General features: G+C 40.4%; 1 protein-coding gene and 3 non-coding genes across 4 annotated transcripts; all 4 read right to left on the minus strand.

The window, feature by feature from the left end:
* Positions 1 to 14,787: 14,787 nt before the first annotated feature.
* LOC125522148 (small ribosomal subunit protein uS13z/uS13y/uS13x) lies at positions 14,788 to 17,300 on the minus strand. The gene is made up of 4 exons (XM_048687224.2): positions 17,159 to 17,300; positions 16,902 to 17,062; positions 16,614 to 16,802; positions 14,788 to 15,119 (listed from the first exon to the last, which is right to left on the minus strand). Exons 1-4 carry the CDS (start codon positions 17,159 to 17,161, stop codon positions 15,014 to 15,016), a joined length of 459 nt encoding a protein of 152 aa, XP_048543181.1. The 5' UTR covers positions 17,162 to 17,300; the 3' UTR covers positions 14,788 to 15,013.
* On the minus strand, positions 15,727 to 15,813 carry LOC125526214 (small nucleolar RNA SNOR75). Its single transcript, XR_007291626.1, has one exon. It is a non-coding gene; the product is annotated as a small nucleolar RNA SNOR75 (small nucleolar RNA).
* On the minus strand, positions 15,884 to 15,971 carry LOC125526215 (small nucleolar RNA SNOR75). Its single transcript, XR_007291627.1, has one exon. It is a non-coding gene; the product is annotated as a small nucleolar RNA SNOR75 (small nucleolar RNA).
* On the minus strand, positions 15,990 to 16,135 carry LOC125526177 (small nucleolar RNA F1/F2/snoR5a). The gene has a single exon (XR_007291592.1). It is a non-coding gene; the product is annotated as a small nucleolar RNA F1/F2/snoR5a (small nucleolar RNA).
* Positions 17,301 to 21,263: the final 3,963 nt, after the last annotated feature.

Consider the following 21,263-nt stretch of genomic DNA (forward strand, 5'->3'; position numbering starts at 1 on the left):
GAAACAAAATCAACATAGCCTTCATGATATTTATGTTGATGGTGGATTATATCCTACTCATGCTTGCATTCGGTGTTGATTAATTTTAATGCATGTTCATGACTGTTGTCGCTCTCTAGCTGGTCGCTTCCCAGTCTTTTGCTAGCCTTCACCTGTACTAAGCGGGAATACTGCTTGTGCATCCAATCCCTTAAACCCCCAAAGTTATTTCATATGAGTCCACCATACCTACCTATTTACGGTATCTACCTATCGTTCCAAGTAAATTTGTATGTGCCAAACTCTAAACCTTCAAATAAATATCATGTTTTGTATGCTCGAATAGCTCATGTATCAACTAGGGTTGTCCGTATCTTCCATGTTAGGCGGGTTATTCTCAAGAGGAGTGGACTCCGCTCCTCACTCACGAGAAAAATGGCTGGTCACCGGGATGCCCAGTCCCATGCTTTATGCAAACTAAATCAAAATAATTGCAAACAAAACTCCCCCTGGGACTCTTGTTAGTTGGAGGCACTCGTTGTTTCGAGCAAGCCATGGATTGATGCTTGTTGGTGGAAGGGGGAGTATAAACTTCACCATTCTGTTTGGGAACCGCCTATAATGTGTGTAGCATGGAAGATATTGCCATCTCTTGGTTGTTATGTTGACAATGAAAGTATACTGCTCAAAATATTATTCATCTCTATTTCAAAACCGAGCTCTGGCACCTCTACAAATCCCTGCTTCCCTCTGTGAAGGGCCTATCTATTTACTTTTATGCTGAGTCATCATCCTCTTATTAAAAAGCACCAGTTGGAGAGCACCACTGTCATTTGCATTTATTATAGTTAGTTTACATTGAGTATGACTTGACTGGATCTCTTTTACCATGAATTACAATGTTTAGTCAGTCCTTGATCTTTAAAGGTGCTCTACATTTATGTTTTGCGGCCTCAGAAAGGGCTAGCGAGATACCATCTTGTTATATCATATTATGATTGTTTTGAGAAAGTGTTGTCATCCGAGATTTATTATTATTGCTCGCTAGTTGATTATGCCATTGATATGAGTAAGCTTGAGACCTAAGCGTTATTCTGAATGTGGTTAGTCATAATCTTTGTTGAAAACTTGAATGCTGGCTTTACATATTTACAACAACAAGAGCAAACAGAGTTTGTAAAAGTTTTTCTTTATCACTTTCAGTTTGTTAACTGAATTGCTTGAGGACAAGCAAAGGTTTAAGCTTGGGGGAGTTGATACGTCTCCGTCGTATCTACTTTTCCAAACACTTTTGCCCTTGTTTTGGACTCTAACTTGCATGATTTGAATGGAACTAACCCGGGCTGACGCTGTTTTCAGCAGAATTATCATGGTGTTATTTATGTGCAGAAACAAAAGTTCTTGGAATGACCTAAAACTTCATGGAACATCTATTCGGAAAATATAAAAAATCCTTGCAAAAGATGAAGACCAGGTGGCCACCACCTGTCCACGAGGGTGGGGGGAGCGCCCCCCTACCTCGTGGGCCCCCTGGAGCTCCTCCGACCTCAACCCCAACTCTATGTATTTGCTTTCGGGGAGAAAAAAATCAGAGAAAAAGATTCATCGCGTTTTACGATATGGAGCCGCTGCCAAGCCCTAAAACCTCTCGGGAGGGCTGATCTGGAGTTCATTTGGGCCTCCGGAGAGGGGAATCCGTCGCCATCGTCATCATCAACCATCCTCCATCACCAATTTCATGATGCTCACCACTGTGCGTGAGTAATTCCATCATAGGCTTGCTGGACGGTGATGGGTTGGATGAGATCTATCATGTAATCGAGTTAGTTTTGTTAGGGTTTGATCCCTAGTATCCACTATGTTCTGAGATTGATGTTGCTATGATTTTGCTATGCTTAATGCTTGTCACTAGGGCCCGAGTGCCATGATTTCAGATCTGAACCTAATATGTTTTCATCAATATATGAGAGTTTTTGATCCTATCTTGCAAGTCTATAGTCACCTACTATGTGTTATGATCCGTTAACCCCGAAGTGACAATAATAGGGATACTTACCGGTGATGATCGTAGTTTGAGGAGTTCATGTATTCACTAAGTGTTATTGCTTTGGTCCGGTACTCTATTAAAAGGAGGCCTTAATATCCCTTAGTTTCCGCTAGGACCCCGCTGCCATGGGAGGGTAGGACAAAAGATGTCATGCAAGTTCTTTTCCATAAGCACGTATGACTATATTCGGAATACATGCCTACATTACATCGATGAATTGGAGCTAGTTCTTTGTCACCCTAGGTTATGACTGTTACATGATGAACCACATCCGGCATAATTCTTCATCACTGATCCATTGCCTACGGGCTTTCCATATATTGTTCTTCGCTTATTTACTTTTCCGTTGCTATTGCTATCATCACTACAAAATACCAAAAACATTACTTTTGCTATCATTACCTTTTGCTACCGTTACCACTACTATCATATTACTTTGCTACTAAATACTTTGCTGCAGATATTAAGTTTCCAGGTGTGGTTGAATTGACAACTCAGCTGCTAATACTTGAGAATATTCTTTGGCTCCCCTTGTGTCGAATCAGTAAAATTGGGTTGAATACTCTACCCTCGAAAACTGTTGCGATCCCCTATACTTCTGGGTTATCAAGAAGCTACTAAACTCCTAGATAATATTATGGTCAATTATTCTCAATGGCACACTGAAAGCTCTACTAGTAAAAATGTGCATGCAATAGAAGAAATTAATATTTTGAGTGGAAAGATGGATGAACTTATGAAATTGTTTGCTAATAAGAGTGTTCCTTCTAATCCTAATGATGTGCCTTTGTCTACATTGATTGAGAATAATAATGAATCTATGGATGTGAATTTTGTTGGTAGGAACAATTTTGGTAATAATGCATATAGAGGTAATTTTAATCCTAGGCCATTTCCTAGCAATTCCTCTAATAATTATGGTTATTCCTACAACAATTCTTATGGAAATTATAATAAGGTACCCTCTGATTTTGAATCTAATATTAAATAATTTATTAGTTCGTAAAAGAGTTTCAATGCTTTGATTGAAGAAAAATTGTCTAAGATTGATGAGTTGTCTAGGAACGTGGATGGGATTTCTCTTGATGTTGATTCTTTGAAACTTAGATCTATCCCACCTAAGCATGATATCAATGAGTCTCTCAAATCCATGAGAATTTCCATTGATGAGTGCAAAGAAAGAACCGCTAGGATGCGTGCTAAGAAAGATTGCTTTGTGAAAGCGTGTCCTTCTAGTTTCCATGATAATAATGATGAAGATCTAAAAGTTATTGATGTGTCTCTATTAAATCTTTGTTTTTCAATATGAATCTTGATAATGATGGGAGTGGAGATGATTCAACTTTAGTTAGAAGGCGTCCCAATGATTTGGAGTTTTTAGATCTTGATGCAGAAATTGATAAAAGTGGGATTGGAGAGGTCAAAACTTTGGATAGCAATAAACACACTATTTTGGATTTCAGGGAATTTAATTATGATAATTGCTATTTGATAGATTGTATTTCCTTGTTGCAATCCGTGCTAAATTCTTCGCATGCTTGTAGTCAAAATAACGCTTTTACCAAACACATCGTTGATGCTTTGATGCAATCTTATGAAGAAAAACTTGAATTGGAAGTTTCTATCCCTAGAAAACTTTATGATGAGTGGGAACCTACTATTAAAATTAAAATTAAAGATCATGAATGCTTTGCTTTTGTGTGATTTGGGTGCTAGTGTTTCCACGATTCCAAAAACTTTGTGTGATTTGCTAGGTTTCCATGAATTTGATGATTGCTCTTTAAACTTGCATCTTGCGGATTCCACCATTAAGAAACCTATGGGAAGAACTAATGATGTTCTTATTGTTGCAAATAGGAATTATGTGCCTGTAGATTTCATTGTCCTTGATATAGATTTTAATCCTTCATGCCCTATTATTCTTGGTAGACCTTTCCTTAGAACGATTGGTGCAATTATTGATATGAAAGAAGGGAATATTAGATTCCAAATTCCGTTAAGGAAAGGCATGGAACACTTTCCTAGAAATAAAATAAAATTACCTTATGAATCTATTATGAGATCCACTTATGGATTGCCTACCAAAGATGGCAATACCTAGATCTATCCTTGCTTTTATGCCTAGCTAGGGGCGTTAAACGATAGCGCTTGTCGGGAGGTAACCCAATTTTATTTTTGTTCCTTGATTTTTGATTCTGTTTAGTAATAAATAATTCATCTAGCCTCTGTTTAGATGTGGTTTTATGCTTTTAATTAGTGTTTGTTCCAATTAGAACCTTTCGGAAGACTTGGGGAAAGTCTTTGTGATCTTGTTGTAAAAAACAGAAACTTTAGCGCTCACGAGAATTGCTGCCATTTTTTATTGAAGAGTGCTACTTAGTTAATTCTTTTTGAAGATGATTAATAGATAAATTCCTCACGTCAAGAAATTTATTTTAAAAAAAATTTGGGTTCCATAAGTAGTCGAAACCTACAGATTACTACAGATTGTTCTGTTTTTGACAGATTCTGTTTTTCGTGTGTTGTTTGCTTATTTTGATGAATCTATGGCTAGTAATAGAGTTTATGAACCATAGAGAAGTTGGAATACAGTAGGTTTAACACCAATATAAATAAAGAATGAGTTCATTATAGTACCTTGAAGTGGTAGTTTGTTTTCTTTTACTAACGGAGCTCATGAGATTTTCTATTTGAGTTTTGTGTTGTGAAGTTTTCAAGTTTTGGGTAAGATTTGATGGATTATGGAACAAGGAGCGGCAAGAGCCTAAGCTTGTGGATGCCCAAGGCATCCCAAGGTAAAATCGAAGGACAACCAAAAGCCTAAGCTTGGGGATGCCCCGGAAGGCATCCCCTCTTTTGTCTTCGTCCATCGGTAACTTTACTTGGAGCTATATTTTTATTCACCACATGATTTGTGTTTTGCTTGGAGCGTCTTATATGATTTGAGTCTTTTCTTTTTAGTTTAACACAATCATCCTTTCTGTACACAGCTTTTGGGAGAGACACACATAAATTGGAATTTGTTAGAATACTCTATGTGCTTCACTTATATTTTTTGAGCTAGATAATTTTGCTCTGGTGCTTCACTTATATCTTTTTAGAGCACGGTGGTGGTTCTATTTTATAGAAATAATTGATCTCTCATGCTTCACTTATATTATTTTGAGAGTCCTTTAGAACAGCATGGTAATTTGCTTTGGGTATGAATTTAGTCCTAATATAATAGGCATCCAAGATCGGTATAATGAAAACTATCATACAAAAAGTGCATTGGATATTATGAGAAGTTTGATACTTGGTAATTGTTTTGAGAGATGAAGATGGTGATATTAGAGTCGTGCTAGTTTAGTAGTTGTGTATTTGAGAAATACTTGTGTTCAAGTGTGTGATTCCCGTAGCATGCACGTATGGTGAACCGTTATGTGATGAAGTCGGAGCATGATTTATTTATTGATTGTCTTCCTTATGAGTGGCGGTCGGGGACGAGCGATGGTCTTTTCCTACCAATCTATCCCCCTAGGAGCATGCGCGTAGTACTTTGTTTCGATAACTAATAGGTTTTTGCAATAAGTATGTGAGTTCTTTATGACTAATGTTGAGTCCATGGATTATACGCACTCTCACCCTTCCACCATTGCTAGCCTCTCGAATACCGCGCACCTTTCGCTGGTATCACACCCACCATATACCTTCCTTAAAACAGCGACCATGCCTACCTATTATGGCATTTCCATAGCCATTCCGAGATATATTCCCATGCAACTTTCCACTGTTCCGTTATTATGACACGCTTCATCATTGGCATATTGCTTTGCATGATCATGTAGTTGACATCGTATTTGTGGCAAAGCCATCGTTCATAATTCTTTCATACATGTCACTCTTGATTCATTGTGTATCCCTGTACTCCGCCGGAGGCATTCACATAGAGTCATATTTTGTTCTAAGTATTGAGTTGTAATTCTTGAATTGTAAGTAAATAAAGTGTGATGATCATCATTATTAGAGCATTGTCCCAAGTGAGGAAAGGATGATGGAGACTATGATTCCCCCACAAGTCGGGATGAGACTCCGAACGAAAAAAATAGAAAAAGAGGCCACAAAAAAGAGAAAAGACCCAAATAAAAAAAGTGAGAGGAAAAGAGAGAAGGGGCAATGTTACTATCCTTTTACCACACTTGTGCTTCAAAGTAGCACCAAGATCTTCATGATAGAGAGTCTCCTATGTTGTCACCTTCATATACTAGTGGGGATTTCACATTACAGAACTTGGCTTGTATATTCCAATGATGGGCTTCCTCAAAATGCCCTAGGTCTTCATGAGCAAGCAAGTTGGATGCACACACACTTAGTTTCTTTTGTTGAGCTTTCATACACTTATAGCTCTAGTGCATCCGTTGCATGGCAATCCCTACTCACTCACATTGATATCTATTAATGGGCATCTCCATAGCCCGTTGATATGCCTAATTGATGTGAGACTATCTTCTCCTTTTTTGTCTTCTCCACAACACCATTCTATTCCACCTATAGTGTTATATCCATGGCTCACGCTCATATATTGCGTGAAGATTGAAAAAGTTTGAGAACATCAAAAGTATGAAATAATTGCTTGGCTTGTCATCCGGGTTGTGCATGATTTAAATATTTTGTGTGGTGAAGATAGAACATAGCCAGCTTATATGATTTTGTAGGGATAACTTTCTTTGGCCATGTCATTTTGAGAAGACATGATTGCTTAGTTGGTATGCTTGAAGTATTACTATCTTTATGTCAATATTAAACTTTTATCTTGAATCTTTCGGATCTGGATATTCATGCCACAATAAAGAGATTTACATTGAGAATATGCTACAAAGCATTCCACATCAAAAATTTTGTTTTTATCATTTACCTACTCGAGGACGAGCAGGAATTAAGCTTGGGGATGCTGGTACTTATCCAACGTATCTATAACTTTTGATTCTTCCATGCTATTATATATTCTGTTTTGGATGTTAATGGGCTTTATTTTACACTTTTATATTATTTTTGGGACTAACCTATTAACCCAAGGCCCAGTGCAAATTGCTGTTTTTTGCCTATTTCAATGTTTCGCAGAAAAGGAATATCAAATGGAATCCAAACGGAATGAAACCTTCGGGAGAGTTATTTTTGGAACAAACGTGATCCAGGGGACTTGGAGTGGACGTCAAGAAACAATCGAGGAGGCCATGAGGCAGGGGGTGCGCCTACCCCCCTAGGCACGCCCTCCACCCTCATGGGCCCCTCGTTGCTCCACCGACCTACTTCTTCCTCCTATATATATTCATATACCCCGAAAACATCCAGGAGCACCACGAAACCCTATTTCGACCGCCGCAACCTTCTGTAACCAAGGGGGCATCGATCACGGAGGGCCTCTACATCAACTCCATGGCCTCTCCGGTGATGTGTGAGTAGTTTACTTCAGACCTTCGGGTCCATAGCTAGTAGCTAGATGGCTTCTTCTCTCTCTCTCTTTGGATCTCAATACAATGTTCTCCTCGATCTTCTTGGAGATCTATTCGATGTAACCCTTTTTGCAGTGTGTTTGTCGAGATCCGATGAATTGTGGGTTTATGATCAAGTCTATCTATGAACAATATTTGAATCTTCTCTGAATTCTTTTATGCATGATTGGTTATCTTTGCAAGTCTCTTCGAATTATTAGTTTGGTTTGGCCTACTAGATTGATATTTCTTGCAATGGGAGAAGTGCTTAGCTTTGGATTCAATCTTGCGGTGCTCAATCCCAGTGATAGAAAGGGAAACGTCGTGTATTGTATTGTTGCCATCGAGGATAAAAAGATGGGGTTTATATCATATTGCTTGAGTTTATCCATCTACATCATGTCATCTTACCTAATGTGTTACTCTGTTCTTATGAACTTAATACTCTAGATGCATGCTGGATAACGGTCGATGTGTGGAGTAATAGTAGTAGACGCAGGCAGCAGTCCATCTACTTGTCACGAACGTGATGCCTATATTCATGATCATGCCTAGATATTCTCATAACTATGCTCAATTCTATCAATTGCTCGACAGTAATTTGTTCACCCACCGTAAAACTTATGCTATCTTGAGAGAAGCCACTAGTGAAACCTATGGCCCCCGGGTCTATTCTCCATCATATAAGTTTCCAATCTATTTTAGTTTGCAATTTTTACTTTCAATCTATATCATAAAAATACCAAAAATATTTATCTTATCATTATCATATCTATCAGATCTCACTCTCGTAAGTGACCGTGAAGGGATTAAAAACCCCTTTATCCCGTTGGTTGGAGGTTCTTATTTGTTTGTGTAGGTACGAGGGACTTGGGTGTGGCCTCCTACTGGAGTGATACCTTGGTTCTCAAAAACTGAGAGAAATACTTACGCTACTTTGTTGCATCACCCTTTCCTCTTCAAGGAAAAACCAACGCAGTGCTCAAGAGGTAGCAGCGCCGCGTCGTCTCCCCCTTGCCACGTGGCCTGGCGGGTGGGCCCGGCCCGTCAGCTTTCCTGTCAAAACGCGTTCAATCGACCAGTTAGTGCTTCCTGCAACAAAATTACTGAAAAACGGTGTTTTTCGCAAACTTTTATGAAAACGGTGGTCTTTCGCACCAAGTGACGCAATTGTGGTGGTTTTGGGCAATTTACTCCTTCAGGGAGGATGTCTTGACGTTGCAACACAAGGTTATCCTCCTCACTGTTAGCTATGGCCCACCTTATTACTCCTACCTTAGTTTTTCTTGCTCCCCTGCTTTGCTGGCAATTTGGCTGTTGCTTCTATGCAATGATGGTTGTAGGTTGCAGTCCACCTGAATAGATGCTTGCTATCTCCTTATTTTCTTCCTGGCAAGAACAAATTACTTAGCTTGGGTTTATTGCTGTGTTTGCATGTTTATGTTGCTCTAGCTGAAGGGTTAAAAATTGAAGTACCTTAGTGAAAGTCTGAGATATGCTTGCTACTTGCTTAATTTGATTTCCACTGCCATCTCACCCATCATCCCTTTATACTGATTGCGTAGATGCATGTAAATATATTGCTCTTATGATATATGTGTTGTATTTATTAAAAATAAGTTTTGCCTACTATATAAAAGGCCGAGGATAGATGTAGAAGGTGCAAGTCTTCTACTCTCTACTTCCTGAACTGGCCAAAGGATTCTTAAGTTGATTTCCACTACTAAATATTTCTTTATACATATTTCAACCTGATGTTCCTTCAAAGGTTATCATATTCCTTGCCTTTGGGGGAGGGGGTAGCTATTTTTGGTCATTCATTTGCCTTTATTGCTCTCCTATTACCATTTCCTTTCTGGCATATATTTTGTGAGTTTGGGCCCTCGCCTTAGATTTACTTAAGGAGCAGTTTCCATCATCAGTTTTGTTGTTCCGTTCCTATTTACTACTTCAGTGCTTTTTTCCTGCACCTGAGCTGGTGATTATGCCCAGCCTTTGTTTGTATTCCAATGGATTTGGTTTGTTAGTGATTTCCCCACTTACTGTTGTGGTGTTGTCGACTTCAGTCCGTCTGCTTGTCATCCAATTATGCTATAGGAATAAGGAATAAGTATAATGCTTATTCAAATCCACTTTGTAAACATCTCTATCCTGCTGGTACTACTACTTTTATGTGCTAGATTGCTTCCCATTTGTGTACCATTTTCATTCAATAAGCAAATTAATTTCTTGAACAAGTAATTCCTTTTCAAAAAAGTCCATGCGTGATTTTTTTTGGGTATCTGGTGATATTTCTTATGTGTGTAATGTAAGTCTGGTGATATTCCCATACAATGGTTAGAATGCCAGTAGACAGGACCATATTTCACATTTTGTGTAGTCCAACCAATAATACAGATGGAACCCGATGATGATTTTCAATATATTGTGATAGTAGTTTCCTGCATCGATTAGCTAATGAGCCATCCTTTCTTTTTCAACTCGAAGTTGTGCAATAGTTAAATAGATGTGTTCGTGCCATTTAGCCCCGACAACATTCAATTCAGTTAAGTTGTACATCTTTTGCCGACCCCTTTTTCTTGGTACTGATTGAGCTTTGAATGTTAATATTTTAATTTGACTGTGTTTTTTCCTTTAGTCCTTGCTCTTAATGTATAATGATCCTGATTGTGTGAGTTTATTTCCTGGCAGGGTAGTTATGATTCAGACCATTCCTTAACAAAATGTATATATGGCCTGACGGTATGAGTTCAGCTTGAGACTCTCAAGTTCGCGTCAAATTTATTGTTCCATTTTGGAACAGTGTACTTTCATGAGTATTTTTCTATTGAGTATATATAATACTTTCAGAAATAATCTTACAAAATGGAAGAATCGAGGAATTAATACATAGAAGTTACAACCATTGTTTTGAGTGATCTCTGAAGATGGATTGCAGGTAAGTGGATTAACAATTTTGTACTGATCCTGTTTTTGTTGAAGTGTTGATACTTCATTTTACTCAATCTTTCATATTAACCGTAAGTGTAAAGGATATCATGTTGGGTTGCATTTCCATGTGGGGAATGGATATCCTAAACCTGAGAAAGAACCAATGCAGATGGTAGTTTCTTAGGAATATGATCATGTTGTTACAGTAAAGATGGTTGTCTGTATTACCTGCTATAGTTCAGTTTACTACTGGGAATATCATTCAACCTCTGAACTATGTATTACAGCTACAAATTTTGCTAGGGAATCTGTCTCATTTTAATGTTGCAATGAAGTGGTTCAGATGGAGAGGCTTTTTTACTTCACTACTTTCTGACATATATAAGTCAATATTTGTTAGGTCTATTCCTGCCGAAAAATGTATGAAATGTTTGTTAGTGTCCTCTTCTGTAATTGGATTATATATTTAACTTCCATTTCTTAGCATTCGAATGGAGTGTACTAAATTGACTTTCATTTTTCTGTCCACTACTCACAAATTTCACTAGAAGCATCAATTTTTGCTGGTGCTGACCTGAAACTGCAGCCATGTGTTTGTCCAGTACATTATTTACAATGAAATATGGTAATTTGTGCCTAACCTTTTAGTAGTCGCTATAGTTCAGATGCATTTGGGTCGTAAGCAAATTATATGATTTGCAGCGGTGCTGCCTCCAACCCATATATGGAGAAGGTTCCGTAAACTGTGTATTTGAATATGCCTGATTTGGAAAGGAGATGGTCATTGGTTCATCTGCAAATGTGTGGATCTCCCTCCCTTTTGCTCGATTGCCCCACCTTGCTCCTTTGGCTGATTAATAGCTATTTCCGCAGCCCATGACGCTGGTTTAGGTTAGTCTTTCAGCATCTGTTTTCTTCATTACATGTCTTTTAAATTGTAGGATAGGCCCTTACAAATAACTTAATTAACTACATGTCTGCATTAATATATTTGCCTGATGGGTTTCCCTATTATGGCTCATGCATGGTCATAGATGTAGTTTGCCTTTCCTGTTGTTGTTTCTCTCAATATTTCTATCCCACTATAATGTATTTGTTATGAATGTACCTGTATATGAAAGATGATTATCTCCATTATTATTGTTCGTACTACCATTTTTATCCAAGATTTAAAACACCTAACGCATGCCCTTTTTGAAGTATCTTTAATGCAGTCTATTGGTTCTGAACATACTACCAACTACTAGCGGAGATAGCTATCTGAAATAAGCATGCTAAGCATGAACATTGTTCTACTTACGGGAAGAACCCTCAGGTGATGATAGGTCATGGTTCTTTGCCATTTCCTTTACAAAATCGGTTGAATCTTGTGATTCTAAGTTAATTAGTATCAAGTCCTATATACCTTTCTGTTTGTATAAATTCACAACTTTCATGGAAGCTCTTGAATTGCGAGTATTAATCTCAGGTTGCTGGGTATGTTTGCTGATAGTATGCTGTCATGCATCCACTGAGCAATTTTCTTGTGATTTTACTTGTGATGACACATTTCTAATCTTTCTTTGGGATACTGAAATATGGTTTGCCTTGGGAAATATCTGAGATATGATCCATGCTACTTTATTTGAATTGTTTTTATGTTTGCACCCTTGTTTTGATTTTAGTTATGATGTTCTCTTTCTTTTGGTTGCTCACCTGTGTTTTTTGTCGCCATTCTCCGTCTAGAGATCCAGGCAGCGTCCAGATTGCTGTGATCATCCTCCATCAAGAATGCCATGGGGTATTTTGGGCTCTCTTCTATGTCTCTGTTCCAGTGATAAACTACTGTTTGATCCTTTTTGTGTGTGGCATGTCTACTTATTTTGGGCCCTGTTAATTGATGCTAACTATGCTGGCCATTTGTGTGTGCCTAGGTCCTTGTGGGAGCTGCATACAAACCCGTGTGGATGTATTTGGTTGGTAGCTGCAACAGCCTGCCAATCGGATGAGAAGCCAAGGAGCCATTGGCGATGGTGTAGCTTCAGCATCCTGTCAATCGGAGGAGAGGCCAAGGAGTCATCGGCAAGAAGCAACCTTATCCTAGAACTTGAAGTGGAGTAATGGTTAATAATGTTTTATGGATCATATGTTTTCTTTTGTTCACACTTGAGAGCTACAAGCATTAAGTTGTTATGATAAATTATATATCAAAGTTTGCTCTGTCGGTGGCCATATATTATTATCCCTAGGAGTTGTCCCCTTTGTTCTATAGTAGCATAATTAGAGCGAGAAATGTAAATGTGATTGAATTATGGCATGGCTCTTACAGAAATATGTGAATGGGATCAGAATTGTGTATATATTATTGATTTAATATTTTGAAACTAAGCCATGTTGAGTGTGGAGTTTTATTTCATCTATGTTTGCACCAATGCAAATCATGAATTGTTTACTTGATGTTTGACACATGTCAAATATATATGTAGTCAGGAAAAGCCGTTAATCTTTTTGTCCCTGTAGCAGATAATTCTCCTGTTACTTGGACAAACAAGTGCAAAGGGAAGTGCAGGTGGAAGGGGTCATTGTTTGACACATCACAGGACAACAACATGCACGCCAGTGACCAATGAAACAAGGGACTTATGAATAAGATGAAAACCTTTCAGCCTTCTGTTCACACGAAAATACATTTTTGCTGATTTTGTGTTATTACCTATTTGAAAACAATCTTCCATGATTAAGAAAAAATATTTTCCTCTTTTTTACAATTGGAAAAGATTCAGTGTTGCTGCAGACCTGCAATAGCATACACCTCTTCGCAAACAACTCTTAAGTCAGCATCAAATGCTCCTAAATTAAGCAAAATAATTGGTTTTAGTTCCTAGTTTAAATTGGTCTTCGCGCCATTTGGCTATGATTACAGCTACTCTTTTTTTGAATGAAAGTTTACACCTACTCGGACTTCTAATTGCGGGCTCAACTATTTGGACCTCTTGATGATCTATTTTGTTGCATCCTTATGTTAAGCAAATTTTTGCATTTATTTCTTGGCTTGAATTAAAATTTAAAATTATGCCTTCATGTTACTCAAATAACATAAAAATTTATGCATGCTTCAGTATATATTTTGAAGATACGCCAATTTTATTTTTTATATATAAAAGGGTTATCCATGTTATCCTAGGTGTTTTTAATACCTAAGATTACTAACAAATGCAAATATTTTCAATGCGTACATGGTTTTAAATGGGTCTCTGCACCATTTGACGCACCGGGTCATCTAGTTGAATTAAACGCTAGATGGTCATGAGACCACATTGTGCACTGCAGAGTGCAGATATCAGGCAATAGCGGAAGGAACTAACTGGCATGCATTCAGTTAATTTGCGAATAACATCATACATGAGTAATAATGAACTAATTGTAGTATAAACTCCAAAACAAATCAAGTGAAACTCTCCCCGCCAAAAAAGAAAAAGAAATCAAGTGAAACTCCCTTTCTGTTTCGAAAATATTGTGATGCGAATTGGTGATGGTCTTCAAGGTTCTGCCTCTGTACCAACTTCAAACGGCAGTACAGATACTTCAACAATGGCAGCAACCAGTGTGCAATCCATCGTGACGAAACAAATGTCACCAAGGCATATAGGCGACGAAACAAATGTCACCGAGACTTCGATGATGGCAGCACAGAAGATAGAAGGAGAATAACGGTACACAAGAAGAATCTTGGCCTTTTTGGGGAGACTTGAGGCAGGTGCTTATCCTAAGATAGCAAATGTGCTTGTTTCATACTCCCTACTTGTCATCAAAATGAACAAAAACAGATGTATCTAGAATTAAAATATATCTAATACATCTTCTTTTATCCATTTTGATGACAAGTATTTCCAAACGGAGGGAGTACCTTGATGACGCTCCGGCACTTCACAAATGGTTATGGATAGTAACTAGCACTGATGTACAGATACTAAAATCATTTAATCCCCTGCAAAGAGAAGGTTGCATTATTGGAGTAGACAAGTTTAGATGCTTGCACTGCGGCTATATCATCTCTCTTTAAGCACCATATATCACTATCAGCATAGACACTATACATGGCTCCATAGTAGGCACTAGGCACTATATGTTTTAAATCCATTTCAAACGCTATGAAGATAAGCAACGCCACCTAAATAGGACGTGACAACCTATGTTCTACCTCTTATACATTTTGGAAGTTCAGTTTGAACTGCCAAAACATCTTACATTCAGGAATGGAAGGGGTATTACCCCTGTTGTCACAAATTACACCAACAACTAGAATGGCACGCCCAGAAAACATACCAGGATTCAATTAGCCAACAAACCTGTAATGCACAGATATGCTTAGAACAGACATGATGTTGCCAACCATTCAAATGACTGGAAGCCCATGGCAAAACAAACTCTTGTACGAGTTCAACAAAGAATTCAAGATACAATATATTAAAGGTTCCAGAACCAAAACATTATCTAGGGCAAAACATCATCCAAGGTAATCATCTAAATAAGAACACTCCCTTAAGATTCTGGAAATGGACCAACACAGTAGTAGCAAAGCTATGAGGAATCTTTGTGAAGCAGCTTATCGCTTCTTGGAGACACCAACAGTCTTTCCTCTCCTGCCGGTAGTCTTGGTGTGCTGACCGCGGACACGCACACCCCAGTAGTGACGCAGACCACGATGGTTCCTGGAAAAGAGCAGGGTTTCAAGCATAAGTGGTCGCTCACAATCTATGAGCTAGGACAATGCTACCGCACAGTGAAGTTTTAAGGAATCAGCCATCAGGCAAAAGCATACAGAACAGCTGGGTCACATACAAGGTACACTAGAAGGGTACACATGAATACTTTGACAGCCGGGTCACATACAAGGTACACTAGAAGGGTACACATGAATACTTTGACAGCCGGGTCACATACAAGGTACACTAGAAGGGTACACATGAATACTTTGACAGCCATCAATACCAGATTGCAAGACATAACAATTATGAATCTAAGCAAGTCAACAAGGGCATAGGGCAGAATATAAAATCTAGATACAAGTAATAGACTGAATTGAACTGTTATAACATAGAGCTGGCAGAAGTTCCAGGTAATAACCATTCATACAAGCTAACATTCTGTATTTCTGTAGAAAGAAGCAACAACTGGCTATATAAAAAAAGCTAGTCCAAATTTGTATGTGCACAGGCACCGGAACGGCACGTCAGACACCCAACTGTCCTCCTCATAGTGCCAGCAACGCAATCACAAACTAAAATAAATAAATAAAAAATAGCACAGAAGCACATGTTCTCTCAGACAAATGCCTCGATTGTCCACATGGTTTGATAGAATGGATTATATCAGACTCATCATCTGTTTTCATCATCACAGAGTTCTAAGAACTACAAATTACAAAGGCAGGTGTTAAAAAAAGTGTTTTCAACAGAGCAACAGTCCTAACATGTTCTCTCAGACAAATGCCTCATTTTGTCCCCATGGTTTAATGGAATGGATTGGATCGGACATCTAATCAGTGTTGATCATCACTGAGAACAAAAGAACCAAATGATTGATGTAAATGGGGGTATAGTAACAGGAAGCTCCTGGTATGAGAGCAGCCAGTGTCGCAAAAACCCATTTCCTTCTCATTGTTAGCCAATCTAACGAGAAACAAGGCCATGAAAGAAGACCAAGCATCAGATACCTCATGGCATCCCTAATAACCCTATCCAAACAAAATTCAGTTCAGTGCTAAGATATGTATGGACAAGTTGAATGCAAAAGCCATCTCAAAGAATGGCTTGTGCCAGAATCTTAGCCCAAAGATATCTCGGCAACGTACAGCGCTGATTTACACTATTATAAGAAGCGCACCAGAGACTCTAATTTATTGCCTTCAGAAGTTTGAGATTGAATCAAATGAAAAACAAGAAACAGAAACTACTGAGCATTACTTGCTACCCAGACATTTCAGACATTCTAGTGTTTAGGAGATTTGACTTGAGCAGAAAACTACGTCAATCAACAACCCTAGCTAATAATAGCAAATTAAACTGTACACTACCAGGCAAGATACGAACGGTTAGCCCTGATATGTGAAGTGCAAGCATCACCAGTAGTCGAATCTAACACATAGCCACATATCAACCAATAGCAAGGGGCAAAAAGAAAAGGAGGGACCGGCGAGGTTATACCTGATCTTCTTGAGCCTCTCAAGGTCATCCCTGAGCTTCATGTCCACGGCGTTGGACACGACCTGGGAGAACCTCCCGTCCTTATAGTCCTTCTTCCTGTTGAGGAACCAGTCCGGCACCTTGAACTGGCGCGGGTTGTGCACCACCGCCATCAGGCGGTCCATCTCCTCCGCGGAAAGCTCTCCGGCCCTGCACACCACCCACACAGAACACAGCGCACGGCTCAGGCCCCCGACCCACCCACCACGGCGAGATCTGGCGAGAAAGGGGGGGCGGACGGTTCCTCACCTCTTGTTCATGTCGATGTCGGCCTTCTTGCAGACGATGTTGGAGAAGCGGCGGCCCACACCCTTGATGGAGGTGAGCGCGAACATGATCTTCTGCTTACCGTCGACGTTGGTGTTGAGCACACGCAGGATGTGCTGGAACTCCTCGCCCGCGATCAGCGACTGCGGCCGAAGAAGAGTCACGGACGTCAGCACACGAGAGGAGGCGGGATCCGCGAGAGGAGGAGGAGGACGGAGATGGCGGGGGTAGAGGCTTACCATTGCTGCAGTCGGCGGCGGCGACGGCGTCGGCTGGGGCGCGAGGGGGCTGGAGGGGGAGGAGATTGGCGTTAGAGCGTTTTGGAGGTGGGGACGGGGACGAATTATATACCCGAGTGAAACCCTAGTGCGGACGGCTGTGATCTGCGGGCGGCTTTGTTGGGCTCTCTTTGAACGGGCCTTTTTCTGGACTTTCTCGGCCTCTTTTTGAACGGGCCGTAGGGTAGGGGGAGCTTCGAATTCTCTCAGGCCAACTCCACCGCGCGACCCCAAACGGACATCCGTTTTGTTCGGATTTTGTCCGTTTGGGTAGGGCGATGGGGTCGTGTTCGGGCCTGTCCTGGGATGCGGTGGCCGTGCGCCCAGCGCGCGGACGCATCCCGGCCGCATTATGTCCGCGTACATTTTTCTTTTCTAAGTCCTTAACTTTTTTTCATTATTCATTTTTGGTACATGAAAAATACATCATCACATTTTAAGCATACCAAGAGCTCCGCCTTGCCGATACCTACGCCCTCCTTGAGCCACGCTTGCTGGGAAGCCGCTGATCGACGGACTCCTCCCACTCTGGCCGCCGATTCCGCACACGAGCTCAATGCCATCGCTCCTCCTCTGGTTCCCCGAGCGGCTCAACAGCTCCAGGGTGATCTTCGGATCCTCCACATCACTTTTCCCCTGTCAATTGGTTGCTGGTTCGCCTGCCCGTGGTGGTCTGCCATTGGAGCTCGTCAGTAGCTCCTCCGGTGACCAAAAACCGGTGCCGCTGCCATTGGAGTATCATCCACGTTCGGGTGCGTGCATGCTCACCCACGCTGCATGCTTGCCGGTGGAGCTCGTGCTCATGCTGACCTGCTCTTCTTCGATGCTCATCTTCTCTGAAGAAGAAGAAGAAGAAGGTACAGTATAATCGCTGGTCTTTTGCTCTTCTTCCCCTGTCGATTGATCTGTAGCGACTGTCATTGTTGTAATCTCTTCGTCATGTTGTTGCTTGCTGTATAAAAAATTAACTCATAAGATATGTGACCTAGATCAGGCATTCAAGATAACACTATTTATGCATGGCACATGTGTACATACGTGATAATTAAGTAACCGACTTGTGTTAAAAAATGCTACTGGTGTAACAGAAACTGCAAGACCAGTCTGTACATTTATCCTTACCAAAAGGGTCGGTGCTTCGTTCTTTTAGTTCCTTGTTCCTTCTCTTCTGTCGCAAAGCGAATAGTCCCACGAAAATGAGGGCAATCACAAGAACCCTACCGTCTACTGCGATTCCAGCAGCAACACCTGTACTGAACTTCGATATTTTGCTACCAGCAACTGACGCAGAATGTTTACACTCTTAGTTTCACACCGCCACGCTACAGAATGTTGAATGTTTAAACTGGCATAGAATGTTGGAATTTATTGCAATTTGTTCATCACATGGAGTATTTTCAGCAAAAAACTTGAGTATGGCAACATTTTCTGCAAAAAAACATCTTGAGCATGAAGTATTCTCACCAACTTGCAAAGAGTATATAAGGGGTATTTTCACCAACTTACAAAGAGTATTTGAAAATTTGGTCACTACAGGACCACTACACTACTCCATGTCACTACTGTTCAGAAACAAACTTGGCTGAAAATTCAGTCATTCTAAAATTCTAATGCATTAACAACATTTAAATTCAGTTAACTATTTTCTTTTCAGAAACACACACAACACAGGATGTGAAGATGACCCGACTATTTTTCAGAAACAGAATTCAGAGTGGTTCAAAAAGATCCATTCCGCTGACAAAATTCAGTTAACTATTTCAAGCTAAGACTAGTTCACCGAAACCTGTGCACACCATTTAAAATGATTTGTCAATTTAACATTTAAATAAAAAACTACAGTACATCATGACTCAATAGCTAGACTAGTTCACTGAAAGAAAAAAGAAAATGCACAAGGGTCTCAAGCTGAGACTAGTTTCTGATTTACTCATGATTGAAAATGTCAAATTGCTTTGCTTTACAACCAATGAGGATGCCCACATCAAGGAGTACTTTACTCTTTGTTAATTACCGTTACTTTACTCTTTCTTAGTCCCAAACAAGCATGTAGAATGGTCTCGATTTGTTTACATGATGAGAGTAGCAGATAATTAAGCCGAACAAATAATTCAGGCAAGCTTAGCTTCTAGCTAGCTGCACCACAAGTGCTAGTGCAGCAGCAACTACAGTCACGAAGTTTCTATAGTAAGCCCGCCGTAGCACCGTCAAAAAAAAGAAATAAAGTGTCTATAGTCCCCTATTATGGAAAGCTACACTACAAACCAAATGAAAAAGAATTAGCAGCATTCACTTGAACCTGGTTTGATTTGCTTAATTACCAGACAGCATGCTGATAAACGAACTCTAACACCGAGACGTGATGTCACCGCCTTAATTTAACCCAACTAGAGGAGACCTCTGCATCAGCACTACAATGTAAGCTACCATGCCAGCATGACCTATGTCCCTAGTGAAGGAAATATGCCCTAGGGGCAACAATAAAGTTATTATTTATTTCCTTATATCATGATAAATATTTATTATTCATGCTAAAATTGTATTAACCGGAAACATAATACATGTGTGAATACATAGACAAACATAGTGTCACTAGTATGCGTCTACTTGACTAGCTCGTTGATCGAAGATGGTTAAGTTTCCTAACCATAGACATGAGTTGTCGTTTGATTAACGGGATCACATCATTAGGAGAATGATGTGATTGACTTGACACATTTCATTAGCTTAGCACTTGATTGTTTAGTTTGTTGCTATTGCTTTCTTCATGACTTATACATGTTCCTATGACTATGAGATTATGCAAGTCCCGTTTACCGGAGGAGCACTTTGTGTGCTACCAAACGTCACAACGTAACTGGGTGATTATAAAGGTGCTCTACAGGTGTCTCCGAAGGTACTTGTTGGGTTGGCGTATTTCAAGATTAGGATTTGTCACTCTGATTGTCGGAGAGGTATCTCTGGGCCCTCTCGGTAATGCACATCACATAAGCCTTGCAAGCATTGCAACTAATAAGTTAGTTGCAGGATGATGTATTACAGAACGAGTAAAGAGACTTGCCGGTAACGAGATTGAACTAGGTATTGAGATACCGACGATCAAATCTCGGGCAAGTAACATACCGATGACAAAAGGGAACAACGTATGTTGTTATGCGGTCTGACCGATAAAAGATCTTCGTAGAATATGTGGGAACCAATATGAGAATCCAGGTTCCGCTATTGGTTATTGACCGGAGACGTGTCTCGGTCATGTCTACATTGTTCTCGAACCCGTAGGGTCCGCACGCTTAACGTTACGATGATAGTTTCATTATGAGTTTATATATTTTGATGTATCGAAGGTTGTTCGGAGTCCCGGATATGATCACGAACATGACGAGGAGTCTCGAAATGGTCGAGACATAAAGATCAATATATTAGACGGCTATATTCGGACACCGGAAGTGTTTCGGGTGATTTCGGAGAAAACCGGAGTGTCGGAAGGGTTACCGAAACCCCCCGGGGAAGTATTGGGCCTTAGTGGGCCTGAGGGGAGAGAGAGGGCAGCAGCCCAGGAGGTGGCGCGCCCCCTCCCATGGGGAGTCCGAATTGGACTAGGGGAGGGGGGGCGGCCCCTCTTTCCCTCTCCCTCTCCCTCTCTTTCCTTCCCCCTTCCCTCTTCCTAGTTGGACTAGGAAAGGGGAGTCCTACTCCTACTAGGAGGAGGACTCCCCCCTCCTTGGCGCGCCTCAAGGGCCGGCCGGCCTCCCCCCTTGCTCCTTTATATACAGGGGTAGGGGGCACCTCTAGACACACAAGTTGATCTTTGTGATCGTTCTCTTAGCCGTGTGCGGTGCCCCCCTCCACCATAATCCTCGATAATATTGTAGCGGTGCTTAGGCGAAGCCATGCGACGGTAGAACATCAAGATCGTCACCACGCCGTCGTGCTGACAGAACTCTTCCCCGACACTTTGCTGGATCGGAGTCCGGGGATCGTCATCGAGCTGAACGTGTGCTAGAACTCGGAGGTGCTGTAGTTTCGGTGCTTGATCGGTCGGGCTGTGAAAAAATACGACTACATC

Source organism: Triticum urartu, chromosome 7A (assembly GCF_056163025.1).
Source record: "Triticum urartu cultivar PI428250 chromosome 7A, HENAU_Tu73, whole genome shotgun sequence".
NCBI lineage: Eukaryota > Viridiplantae > Streptophyta > Magnoliopsida > Poales > Poaceae > Triticum > Triticum urartu.

What these genes read in the sequence shown, in the direction of transcription:
- LOC125522148 (XM_048687224.2), bottom strand. An exon ending in GACATCGACATGAACAAGAG is followed by an intron (nt 16,803 to 16,901) that starts GTGAGGAACCGT and finishes GGTGGTGTGCAG; the next exon opens with GGCCGGAGAGCTTTCCGCGG. An exon ending in GAGAGGCTCAAGAAGATCAG is followed by an intron (nt 15,120 to 16,613) that starts GTATAACCTCGC and finishes GCTCTTTTCCAG; the next exon opens with GAACCATCGTGGTCTGCGTC.